The following is a 12412-nucleotide window of genomic DNA, read 5'->3' as shown; positions in this document are numbered from 1 at the left end:
AGCACAGAAAATTAAGCAACTTAGTGACATCAGACATGATAATTTCCTCTGGCCAGGGTTAGTGACCAATTTATTCTTACCTTAGGCTGGGCGCGACGAGGGAAGGCAACCTTAGGATCAATCTGGAAATGAGAAGAGAATACGAATGTAGTGGTTAAAATAAAGCTTTAGAAAAATGCAATAAAACATTTAAAGTCAATCCCCAGAAACAATGCCGCTTGGTGATTCAGGAGTATGGTGGATTTTCTGCGTTATCTGAAAACAAAGTTGTATTGAAGTGCTAAAAGAATTATTGTAATCACAAGTTCAGATTCACATTAATGACCCGACAAAGTGGAAGGGCAAACTTAGCAAGGAGCATTTCAGATGTGAATTGGATCTGCTGCATTAGACTGGTGGCTAATCTTACATCTGTCTTCCTTTGTAGTTTCTTTAAGTCTAGACTAAAGGCTCAGCCATGGTTTCCGGATATTTCAAATGAAAGGAATCACTTAATAAAACTCTCAATATCTGACAGTTTATATTGACTTGAGATATGAACCTATGAAGCAATTAGCAAAGCAAATATTTGTAGCAAAAATAAATGTAGCTTATTTTCAGACAACCATTTGCAGAAATGTTGTGCAGTACCATTTCTCTTTAAAAAAAAAGTTGCAATTATTTCCCCACAATCACAGACATGTGCATAGACATATTATCATTATCTATAAATGGTGGCCATCTTAAAGAGGCTACACTCCACTTTTAAGGTAATGAACAGTCAATGATTCCTATTTTCCGGTCATTATCTACTAATGAAAATCTAATGAATACCATCATCCATTTATGCAAATATAAGCCAGAAAATCAAAGACACTACCACTTTAAATTTAGCTATAACCAGCTTGTATTAATTATTTTCATATTTTAGCTTAACACTGCTAAATACTCTAGTTATTATATTGTCAGTGTCTCATACAACTACACTAAATTACTTACAGCAGAAAATTATTTTCAACTGATGGAGTTCACAGACATAACACTCAAAGCAGTGGACAGTGTCCTTCAATAAACAGGATATTAATTAGCTGTAATTACTGCGTGGTGATTAGACTTCAGGCCTCATATTAGTGTCACCAAATTGTCTGCTGCTGTGACCCGTATATTTGCAAAGAGGGCAGCACTTTGGAGTCCAAAGTTGTGGAGCAGACAGAGCATGTGGGGCGGGTGGAGTCAGTGTTATTTTGGAGCGGACCGGCTGATTGGATATGACAGGGAGAAAATGAGAGTCTGAGGCGGCTGACGTCTCCAGATATTGCCAAATAACCAGGAGGATGGGTCACATCAGCCTGTTTCTCCATCTTAGGCTTGTTATCTCATTATGGCCACTTCCCCTGCTTAATTCAGCTGACATGAAGGTATGAGGCAGGAGGATCGGCAACCTTGTACTAACGTAACAATGACCGTTTCAAAAGCCATCGCCACTAAATCATCTACATCCTTTGAGACACAAAGGGAATTTTCAATTGATTAAAGCTAAAGTCACACTTCAATGCAAATAATGGCTTTGTTGACGTTTATGTAGGTGTGTGTATGTTTCATGTATACTGGCTGTATTGGTTACAGTGAGATTGCTATTAAGGAGTAATATCCATCATAATCTGTCATGCAATATTATAGAAGCCCTGAAGTCAATGTAGGCCACTCACACAGCCAGATTTCATTGTTTATCCATTATCAAGGCATAAGATAATAGTCAATACAGGGAAGAGCTAAATGTTCTATCAATCCTATTATTTTGGAAATGTCACTCATTTGGAGGTGAAAAATGCCGTATATCTCACACCTGATGAACACAATGGAAGGAAAACGAGCAGCTCCACCATCTGCACAGATCAATTAAGCCGATGAGAGCGACTCGGTTTTAATGCGTTTGAAGGGAAACCATCATGTGCAATGTCATTGTCATCTTTGGTGGCAGTCTCACTTATTACTGTTATCCTTGGGAATCAGATCAAAATGAGAAATGAATTCAATAACACCTGGCTATGGCAACCCTGCTTGTAATGAATTTCATTTAAAGATTTGTTTTAGCACTTAGCCCCAGGCATAACCAATTCAAACTCAATTATTTTGTGCGCCCTATTTGAGCAAAGACAACACAAAAGGTTTTGAATACCAACGCCCTGAGCTTGGTAACATACCTCACTGTTTAGCCAACATACTGCACATATTGTCTAAAACAATCCTACACAACATAAGCAGAAATCATGCAATGTGTAGATTTACCAAAAACAGGCTAATTTATGCTGACAATGGTGTTAAATTGGGCCCATGATAGAGCAGATTGTATAAATCACAGACGGAGCAAAGCATCCAAATTAGGCAATGAGGACTTAGTAACCAATCCTTTTGAGAAATGCTGTAGCAGCACCTTTTTAGGTCACAACTTATGATGAATGACTCCTTTGAGAAATTTTGAAATGAGGCGGGAGGGGAGAGTTGCGATTGTTCTCTGTGTTTACATATTCATGCTCATGTGATTGTGCTGCGCTCAGAGCGGCTCTCCAGGCAAACAGCTGAAGGAGCTCTTCCACTTGATGAATGTACCTGGGAACACCAGATTATGTCCTCTCCGCTTCACCTGATACTTCCTTCCTGAAACATTTTGTTATGTAACGCACATACCATCAGGTCCGGGATCAGTCAAGCGAACCTCGCGGTGGCAGGGTTCTCACTGTGGGTTGACATGTAGCCAATTGCAAATGCTAGTCCTGCTTTATCCCTGTCTGAAACTATTGAAGGAATTGGTCTCTACGGCATGTTTGCAAAGTTGTTTAACTACACACAATACATTACTTTACATGTAAGGAACATTGTCAAGTATTGTCAATCATGAATAGTTACTAAGCATGTAAAAATGTCTGTGGATTTATTAATATAATTTTTATGTAAGGAAGATATTGGCCTACAGATGCTTCCTGATATTATTTTCAATGAGAGAGTAATTTACAGCAAATTAGTTAAACTGTTCTAGTTGAAAATATTTAAATAGTCATTACTAGAGCTGCGTCAGGACTTGAGAAGCTACTTTAGATGAGTAGTAAAATGTATTCACTCTAAAAAAAAACAAAAAAGCCTCAGATCATGATAAAAAATAACAGGAAGCATCTGTAGACCAGTATCTTGCTTATATGATACACAGATAAAGAAATATGTTCTCCTGCTTATTTGTAAACTAAAATGGCTAACTGTGGTCCCATCCAGCTGTTGCAGTACAACTACCATCAAACGGACTTTTTAAATCCCCTTCAGAAGTCCCTTTATCACAGAAACATCACGGGCTGTGCACACTAAAGTCCAAACCTTGATGTGAATAAAACAAACTGCATGTGTTTGAATGAATGGATGTTTGAACCTTGTGTTTTGTGTGGCACCAGATTAATTGTCAAATAGGGAAAGCACCACTAATACACAAACAAACAGTGGAATTTCCATCTCCACTCGTCTCATTGATGTATGAAGTTGGTGCCACTGGGGACTGGAAAAAAATAGAAGTTCTTTTTTAAGTGATAATGTCTTTTGTTAATGTCTTTGTTTAAGAAAGATTTAACACATGTTTTAAAAATACTCACAAAGGGACTCCAGTCTTTTGTTGGACGATTTTACTGCCATCTGTTACAATCTACAACTGTCTGTAGAATGCACAAGGTCCTCTCCACCATCTATTTCCTTTCTTTGCGCATCTTATTGTGCCAGCTGCTTTTATGTACATCTGACTGGCAGCTTCTAATGCGCTGTTATTTGCAAAGGGCTCTGAAGCTACGACTTAAAACAATTACCTATCTCTATGAAAATCTTCCTCAACTCCACAGCCAAATTTGACAGTCAAAAACACCTCTCTCTTGGCAACAGCAAATGTACCTTTCCTGCTCCTAATTAATAACAGAAATTCAAAATTGACTCATTTGCTAAGGCATGATAGCTACCATAAATTTAAAGAAGAAGTGGGAGATGATATACTTGTACTATCTACAGTGTTTCCCATAGAGTTTATTAAGACTATGGAGACTAAAATGACTTTTATTTGAATAATTTCATCCCATTCAATTTGTGGAGTATAAATGTCAGTTACTGCCTACATTTAAAGTTTAAGATGTGTCGTTTCTTTTATAAGATTATAGTAGTAGTATATAGTACAGTAATACAATGAGCAACAAAGTCTAAATTTGTTGTGGAAATATATGTGTAGTTTACTATGGAGGATCATTTTAGACTATGAGGGGTGAGAACCAAAATCCCCTGTATTAATACTGGTCTGTAAAAAAAAGAAAGTTTGGTATATAGCCTTTAATAAGCTACAAAAGAAGGTAGTTCATTCACACTTGGCACTTAATGACATACAAGCACATTTGCTACTCTTATGTGTTGCAAAACAAAATCTATTTTAGATTATACTTTATTTATCTTGGTTTTTGATTGCATATTTCTATTCTCCTGCTGAGACACTGAGAATTTTTCCTATTGTGGCACAAATAAAAGTGTTTTTATCTTATCATCTGATTATCATGACCAGGATAAGCCCAAATAAGAGGAGCTTCAAATAATATTGCCTTTAGTTAAGCATTAGCCCAAAGCCAGACAGTGATTAACCATTTTGTAATAAGCTCAACATTTTTATGAGTCAGCAGTGAGACAAAGCAATACCTTACTGGCATTATTTTAACAGCTAATGGAAGACTACTTTATTGGAGTTTGTCAGAATATAGCCAATAGTAAACTTTGTACTTCCCTATATGATTTCTATGTAAATATGCTATTAGGTGACTCAACAATTTCCTCTTCTGTATGTAAATGTTTACTCTATATCCATTTCCATTTAAGCTAAATACTGCCATAGAAAAACACAGAGGCCAGAGATATGAAGGTCTGTTTCCTCATCCCTCTTCTTTATTTGCTCACCTTATAGCCTCTTTGCATCACCCTATAATAAGACTCCTCCAATCAGCTGCTGTGGTTATCAAACTATAACTTTCAATGCACCTTTGTGGTATGACGCAACCTGATCTGGCACACAATAGAAGCAGATATCCTTAAGACATCATAGGAGCCGGCTATGTCAGGGTAATAAATGAGAACAGACCGAGGAGGAATCCCACAGCCCAAAGCCGCCATCTTTTATCTTTCACAGCCCTTTGACTACGGGGTCTCAGAGGGCCGCTTCTAGATGCCACTGTGGGGGATCAGGGCAGGGAATCAGACGATATCTTAAGTTCACGCCTTAAAAAAAGATGTAATATATTAATTTGACTCCGGGGGAAAGTTTCTTTTAAGATATATCTAATGTGAATGTTTGGTGTTCAAGTTAAAGAGGAAAAAGCCTTATCAAAGCATGCTGTAATTTGGGTCCGCAGGTGTGTGGCAGTGATACAACTGCAACAGGCCTGAAATTACAACATAAATGTTTGATATCGGGGCTGTCAATCGTGACCAGTGTTTGCCCTGGAATAGAATATCTAAACACCATAATGAAATTTTTAACAATGTCACGGCTCACATTTTTTTGCTCCTGGTTGATGTCCAAAATGCCATTTATGAAATAATCCGAATTCTTTCTCATGTAGAGGATGCTGCGTAGCTGTGCATAGCTGCCATAGTATCTGATGTGCACTATGTTCTGAGAGGAGACAGCAGAAACTAATAATGCCGTCAGCCATAATTAACTGAGGAAGATGAAGTACGTGCTATATTTAAAAAAGGGCAAGCCAAAGTAAATCTGATACAACAGGTTCACGCTCGTCACCTACAGCTGCCCGCAATTTCTTTACCTGAGGTTGTTTCCTGTCTCCTCTAAAACATCAAAACAAGTCTGCCTGGGTTAATAGATTAGGCTCACAATTAAACAGCATAATAATATTGACTATACGGAAATGACACGGTAAAAACCTTTGATAAACTTAAAAGTCGAGGTGGAATGAATCGAAATATCGATTTTATCATAAATGTGGCTTTGAAGATAAACAAATTTGAATATCAAGTATAACGTTTCTTATGAAAAAAGCAAACAGAGCTGATTAAAAATGAGGACAGATGAAACATTGGTTGTAAACTTCCAAATAAGGGTATAAAGTGAAATTTTTCAGCAATTTTGTCATTTCATCTAAAAATAACCTAAATTTTCAAGATTAGCAATGCTTCTCCACTAATTTTACTAGTTGGCCATAAAATCTCAATTAAAAAGTCAGGTTCTAGAGAATTCTATGCTGCTTTTATCATCAGAAATATAAAAAAAAAACACACTCAAAATATTCTTGCTTAAATAATCAAAATCAATCAAAAAAAATATTTGTGATATATTTTCATATCTTATAATATAATTATATATATTTATATATATATATTATTTTTTTAAGTTTGATTTGACTAAACTCCTTTTAGTGAACTCTTAGCTACTTCCACTTTAGCCTCTCCCTTAAAGGTCCTCCTCACTTTTTTCATGGCACAAAACTAAATGAATCTCTTACTTTGAAATGCACCTTGTTTTGTTTCTTCTAAATGTGATCAAATCATGTATTCTAATCTCCCTTTCATACCTCTACTTTGAAGACTCAGGGAACAGATGCTACGAGTCGCATACTTCATCAAAACTGAACAAAGCATGATGAAAATGGTAAATATGTTGTGAATTAGCAGCATGTGTGTTTTGAAGCCCCGGGCTGTGCTTCTCCATATGTTTCATTTACAGTCATCCCCATCACTGTTTTCATAACCGGACACAGACACAGGCAAAAAAGAAACATATCCAACAAAGTCAAAACATACACTTTTTCTTTCACAAAATATAATGTGAAAGAAATATCTAAAATGATTGCAGCAAATTACTGTAAACACTTTTCATTTTGTTTAAAGGCACACTTTGTACTGGGGATGTTATTGCTTTGACTAGACTATTCTATAATATGACAATAGACAAGTAAGTGACACCAGCAGGTTAACTAACAGGTCAGATCTGTGGATAGGTGCACTGTTCACAGTAGAACAAAGTAAAAGCATTACTTAAGGTGACAAAAATACTTCTAACTGAATTATGCGCAAAGTTTAATGCCATACTCTGGAACATTCCTGGCAAAGCAAAAACATCTCCATGAGGAAAAGTTACATAATTCTCCTTTAAGATATATTTTTTCAATAGCTTTGCTGCCGAATGACAAATCCACTATATGTCATTCTCCTTTCATTTGTATTGATATAAAGGTTACTAAGGACAGCAGCGAGGACCCTATTCAGACATACAGCTCTAGTACGAAGCTTTATCACCCAACATCTGCTAATACATCCATATTTCTACAACGTTCTTATTCTTGCCATGACTGCCAAGCAACTTTGTTATAGATATGAGAGATCCTAACTCAATCTTGATGGTGCAAACGCAGAGATATACAGCAGCACCACAGACAGGCCCCAGTGACTAATGGCCAAAATGACACCGGAGACAGCTGCATACAGGTTTTTTTCTGCACATTGGATAAACAGCAACACATAAGCAGCTGGTATGTATCTGTGAATGTATTTGACTCATCTCATTCACACGGCATGCACATAATATTATCTACTATCAAAGTCATGTGAGCTTACAGGCTGCACATAAACGCATTGAAATCATTGTCTCTTTTGCATTATTATTTAAATGTTAAACTGCGAAATGTATGCACTGGTAACACTTTAGTTTAGAGATCATACAATATTTACTAAGTGGTAACTTGTAAGATAGTTACTAGTTATTCAGGTTAGTATTCATTACACATATTTTAATTACTGTGTATGTACAAATGCATCTATTTCACCTATCAAGAGTTTAAATGGAAATACTGTACTCAAATAATACTAGTTGCCATTAATAAGTGGTTCCTAAACTAAAGTGTTACCATAATATAGCCCTGTTTTAATATATCAAGTTTTCAATGCATTTGTATTGGTAGTTTTGTAATTAATGACTTGATAGTGACGATGACGAATAAACTAATAATTAGCCTGTTAGCATTAGCCAGACAATATTTGTTCTTCTCACACTTGCATGTTGCCAACTGAAAGTAAGTGACAAATCCTACTGTGAGAAATGTAACTGACTTTATTCTCTCCATGTAAACATACTGTCAACAAAGATGTCCAAAAGTAACTGTGAAATGGTTTTAATAGTTAATCATGAAAAGGGATAAAGAGAGTCGCTCTGAGAAGGAGAGAGCATATAATTGCATAGCTCGTCTCTAGTGACATAACAGTAAGTCCCGGACATTTAGTTAAATATTTTGTGCCTCACTGTGCACCAAGGCAAAAAAAAAACATGTTGTCAATGTAAATCCCTAATATGCAACCGTTCAGCCCTGAAAACTATTTTCAATTCATTGATCAGCCACAACAAAGACGAGGAAGTAGCTTTGGAGGTGAATCCTTATAAGGAGAAGGTCGTGGGGTTAAATCCTCAGATGCACTTAATAGAGTAATAAGAAAATACATAGGGGACAGGGCTTATCGAGATTGAGATTCTGTCATGTCCAATCAAGAGGTCTATAGCTAATCCTTTGTTGGTAAAAGCATGTGGTTCAGAGCAGAGTTCAGACGTTACAGGTAAAAATTTGCAACAACTATTAAAAAAAATATTGTTTACATTCATGAAATCACTCCTGAACGACATGTTTTGTTTTTAAAATAAAAATACATAAATAATAATACATTTAAATTATTAATCAAGATCGATCAATTTGAGGAAAAAAGTGGTTCATTTTTTAACATATCGGCCAGGCCTAATATGTACTGTTACCGAAGTGCCCTTAGGCAAGAACATCTCGTCCACTTATCAGGAATCAGATGAAGACATAGAAGGCTCTGTCCTGCTGTGCTTTATACACGCCTCCACCTCACACGTTCCCCCCCACGACCTTTGCTGTAAATATATATAGGCAGTTCTGTCAGGGCTGTCAAGGATATTCACTCAAAATGTCTGCTTCAAGTTTTCGGATTGCTCCAGATTTGGCGTCTAGGAGTATTTGTATTGCCACATCTTCAAACAGTACCTTAACCCCATTCTAGATACTGCCCTCCAAAGATTTGTATGGGTTTTGCAATGCCATCAATCTTTCATTGTCAGCATTCACGCACTAGTCTAAATATACCAGAGCCAGGTGTGATGGATTAGAAGGGATATGCTACAGAGGAAATGTGAACAAATTAACACACTTTTAGGGCATGAAATTGCCTGAAATGATTAACACAGCCTGTAGTGACTGTCTATTTTAAGGCCACCTTAATATGAAAGTAAGTGCTATATATCCTTTGTAGAGAATTATGAATGGTCATTTTAAGGGTAATTGTATCATTAGACTAGTTTATATGACAATTTGGAACAGTGTTATATTATAGTAATAAATACAAAATGCACAGTCCTAGCCACTTCACCGAACAGTTCTGAAAAGTAGCCAAAAGAACTCAGAGGCCCCTAATAAAAGTGTGTTTGAAGCAGGCACATTACTAACAACTTTACACAAGCTCAACTGAAAGAGCTGGATGGAATAAAAAGGTGTGCTGCCACACACAGAACAAGTATTCAAAGCTGTGTGCCAATCACACTCGACAAAGGCAGAACAAAACATCACTTAACCATTACTTATATTCACATTGTATTTATGCTAAGCTAAAAAAGTGGTACCATGCTGCCTGTTTTATCACCACTCCAGATCCGAAACTAGGAGAGCATAACTGGGTATTTCCACACGACAAAGAAAAATCCCTGACAAATATAATTTTAGCTGAAGCCTATCTAATCCATCACCACAGACATCCGCAAAAAGACCAGCATGTTTAATTATTTATCAACTGACAAAATTCAAGAGGCACTGGATTTACCAAATTTTGTTGTACTTTTTAAATAAATGAGAATAGTCAGTGCATGATTGAATCGAAAACTAAGTAACTACTTTAAAAACACATTCAGCTAATATGCGAGCGATTTGTAACTACTTGGATAAGATTAGGAGCGGAAAAAGGCTGTAAAAACTAGTTTGGCTTGGGGAATGCCTTTTAGAAAAATATCATTTAAAACAGAGCCAGTGCATCTTATATTGCCTACAGTGCAAATCTGACAGTAGCTCGGTGGGATAGTCCTGAGACAGCACGCCCTTCGCTGTTACATGAGATATGCACACGCAGAACATGTGGCCACAGCAGAAAAAGGGGGCGTGTCATCCTCATTCATCCAGACAAGTGAAAGTGAACGCATGCGATATTCACCCTGCACTTGTGTTTTATTGCTAAGCTCACTGTTGAAAGCTCTATCATTGCTGTTACGCCTGACCTTGATCCAAACTGCTTCTTTTAACCCAAGAGGTGTTTCCCTACTTCGCCTTTAGCACCAAAAGAGCAACAGTGTTATGACAGAGGTTACACTATAGACATAACATACATTAGTAATAAAAAGTTAAATGGACTCACCGTCTTTGAGTCTAATTCGTGGTGTTGTTGAGCTAAGACTTTATCTACGCTGGCAGCATCTGTAAACGTAACAAACCCAAATCCTCTGCAAAACACAAAACAAAAGCAATGTTAGAGTGAGCATCAGAAAATAAAAGATTTGCTAAAAACAAAGTTAAAATACATAATATAAACATATCTGTTGACTATCAATTCATAACTAATAATAATAATAGCACTTTATAATCGCTTCTAAATGCCAGGGTAAAAATGCACTACAACATGTGGTATGGTTTTGACAAGCTTGAATAATGTCAGCAATAGAAGTTCTGCGTTTGGCAAATTTATGTGACAATATTGCAGCAGAGTTTGATAAAGGTCGCGCAGTTCAGTCAAACAGTGAAATGTTACTTGCCACTTTAAACGGCACAGCAGCAGGTAAAACACTGCTATGACCTTATTACTGTTATATTGTTTCTTATTACATTTCTTTTCTAATCCAGATTATGGCAGTCCTGGGGCAGATTTGGGAAACTGAGACCGCGCGACACTGCTGGACATTATTCCGCACGTTAGAATATGAGACGACACTAGACCAACAATGTGGTGCAGTCACAAAGTCAATGTCAAATTGCATTGGGCCGCAGCTTTACAGCAGCGAGCATTTAAGCTTATCTGGCTCGAAGTGAAAGCACACGCAGGCGCGCACACATGCAGGGACACACTGGCACACGCACGCACGGGCACGCACGGGCACACACGGGCACACGCGGACACAGCAACGCACACGCCGGGATTAATACAAGACAAAGTAAGCGATATGACTGCATGCACTGTCAAGGAAAAGTAGTGGGTTTACCTTGAGCGTTTTGTCGTGGGGTCTCTCATCACCATACATTCTCTTATTTCTCCGAATTTACTAAAATAGTCTCTAAGGCTGTCTGTGGATAGAGAAAAGATGTCGGGTTATTTGACACAGAAACATATGGGCATGCTGTTGTCACAGTATTTGAAAAAACAGCCCGCGATGCGCATAGGGGTCGAATAGAGGACTTCAGATGGACGGAGATCAAAAATAACAACGCGCGCACACACTACTGAGATATCCCATACAGTACACTACTGCACATTCGCACATAGACCGCCAGCAGCCACGGCGAGTACCCAGTCACACAGCGACGAACAACAAGAAATCCTGTGTACGCTGTAAAAGAGAATAACAGTCTCACCTGGTGAGGTTTGCCAGCTGAGGCCACCGATAAACATTTTACTGTAAGGAGAAAACACAACAGAAGTGAGTCCAGATGTCAGTTCGGCCATTTTGACGACTAACTACTTCTAAAAGCGACCTTAAAGGATAAAGGAAGACTATGAAAACACATTCGCGCTAAGTAATTCTGCTCTGTCTACATAAAAGGGGGAGGCTACTCTCGCTACGAAGCAGAGGTCTCTCAAACTGCTGCCGAAACAGACCCATGCACGGTATAAGTGCGTACTGTGGGGACAGATCCAGCACGGCAGTCGAAGTCCTCTCCAAGATGTTGTAACATGAAAAAAATCGTACCTTAAGCGCACATTTAGAGAGATTCTTACCCCGGGTCATGTTGTGAATCGTTTAGGCTTCCGGATGTGGCTTGACTCCCGTCTCCTTCCATATCTATTCCAAACTATAGGCTGGGACTACAGTAACAGTGACAGACACACACAGATACGGCAGGAGATATGCAAAGCCCCGCTATGAGAATATTACTGAGCCGGGAATGAAAGCGTCACACGTGGGATCAGCTCAGCCCCCTGCTCCCTCCTCCCTCTCGCAGCACGCTCTACCTTGGCCCGGAGGGGGCGGAGCCTGGCTCTGTCACCTAACCAATCCAATTGACGTCAATTCAGACAATCTGCAAACCAATCCTCCGATTTGTCATTTAATTAAGCAATAAGCCACTAGAGTTGAACAAGGCTTATTGCCCCT

At 38.1% G+C, this 12412-nt stretch overlaps 1 protein-coding gene across 12 annotated transcripts in view; it reads right to left on the bottom strand.

Moving 5' to 3' along the window:
• The window catches only part of LOC110168132 (RNA-binding protein Musashi homolog 2), a 280880-nt gene extending 268589 nt beyond the window's left edge, over positions 1 to 12291 (bottom strand). For 4 of the 12 annotated variants that reach the window (XM_055149051.1, XM_055149048.1, XM_055149049.1 and 1 more), the window contains exons 1-5: positions 12037 to 12290; positions 11673 to 11713; positions 11303 to 11384; positions 10465 to 10549; positions 81 to 122 (exon numbers count right to left, since the gene is read on the bottom strand). In XM_055149051.1, the coding sequence (XP_055005026.1) occupies positions 81 to 122; positions 10465 to 10549; positions 11303 to 11384; positions 11673 to 11713; positions 12037 to 12098 (312 nt within the window). In that variant the 5' untranslated portion in view covers positions 12099 to 12290. Of the gene's footprint in view, positions 1 to 80; positions 123 to 10464; positions 10550 to 11302; positions 11385 to 11672; positions 11714 to 12036 lie in introns of all 12 variants that reach the window. The other 8 variants (XM_055149047.1, XM_055149052.1, XM_055149053.1 and 5 more) reach the window with 3 other exon arrangements.
• Positions 12292 to 12412: the final 121 nt, after the last annotated feature.

The sequence above is a fragment of the Boleophthalmus pectinirostris genome, unplaced genomic scaffold (assembly GCF_026225935.1).
Source record: "Boleophthalmus pectinirostris isolate CB_2022bp ecotype Guang Dong unplaced genomic scaffold, ASM2622593v1 HiC_scaffold_12, whole genome shotgun sequence".
Taxonomy (NCBI): Eukaryota; Metazoa; Chordata; class Actinopteri; order Gobiiformes; family Gobiidae; genus Boleophthalmus; species Boleophthalmus pectinirostris.
This window is presented reverse-complemented; position numbering and strand designations above follow the sequence as displayed.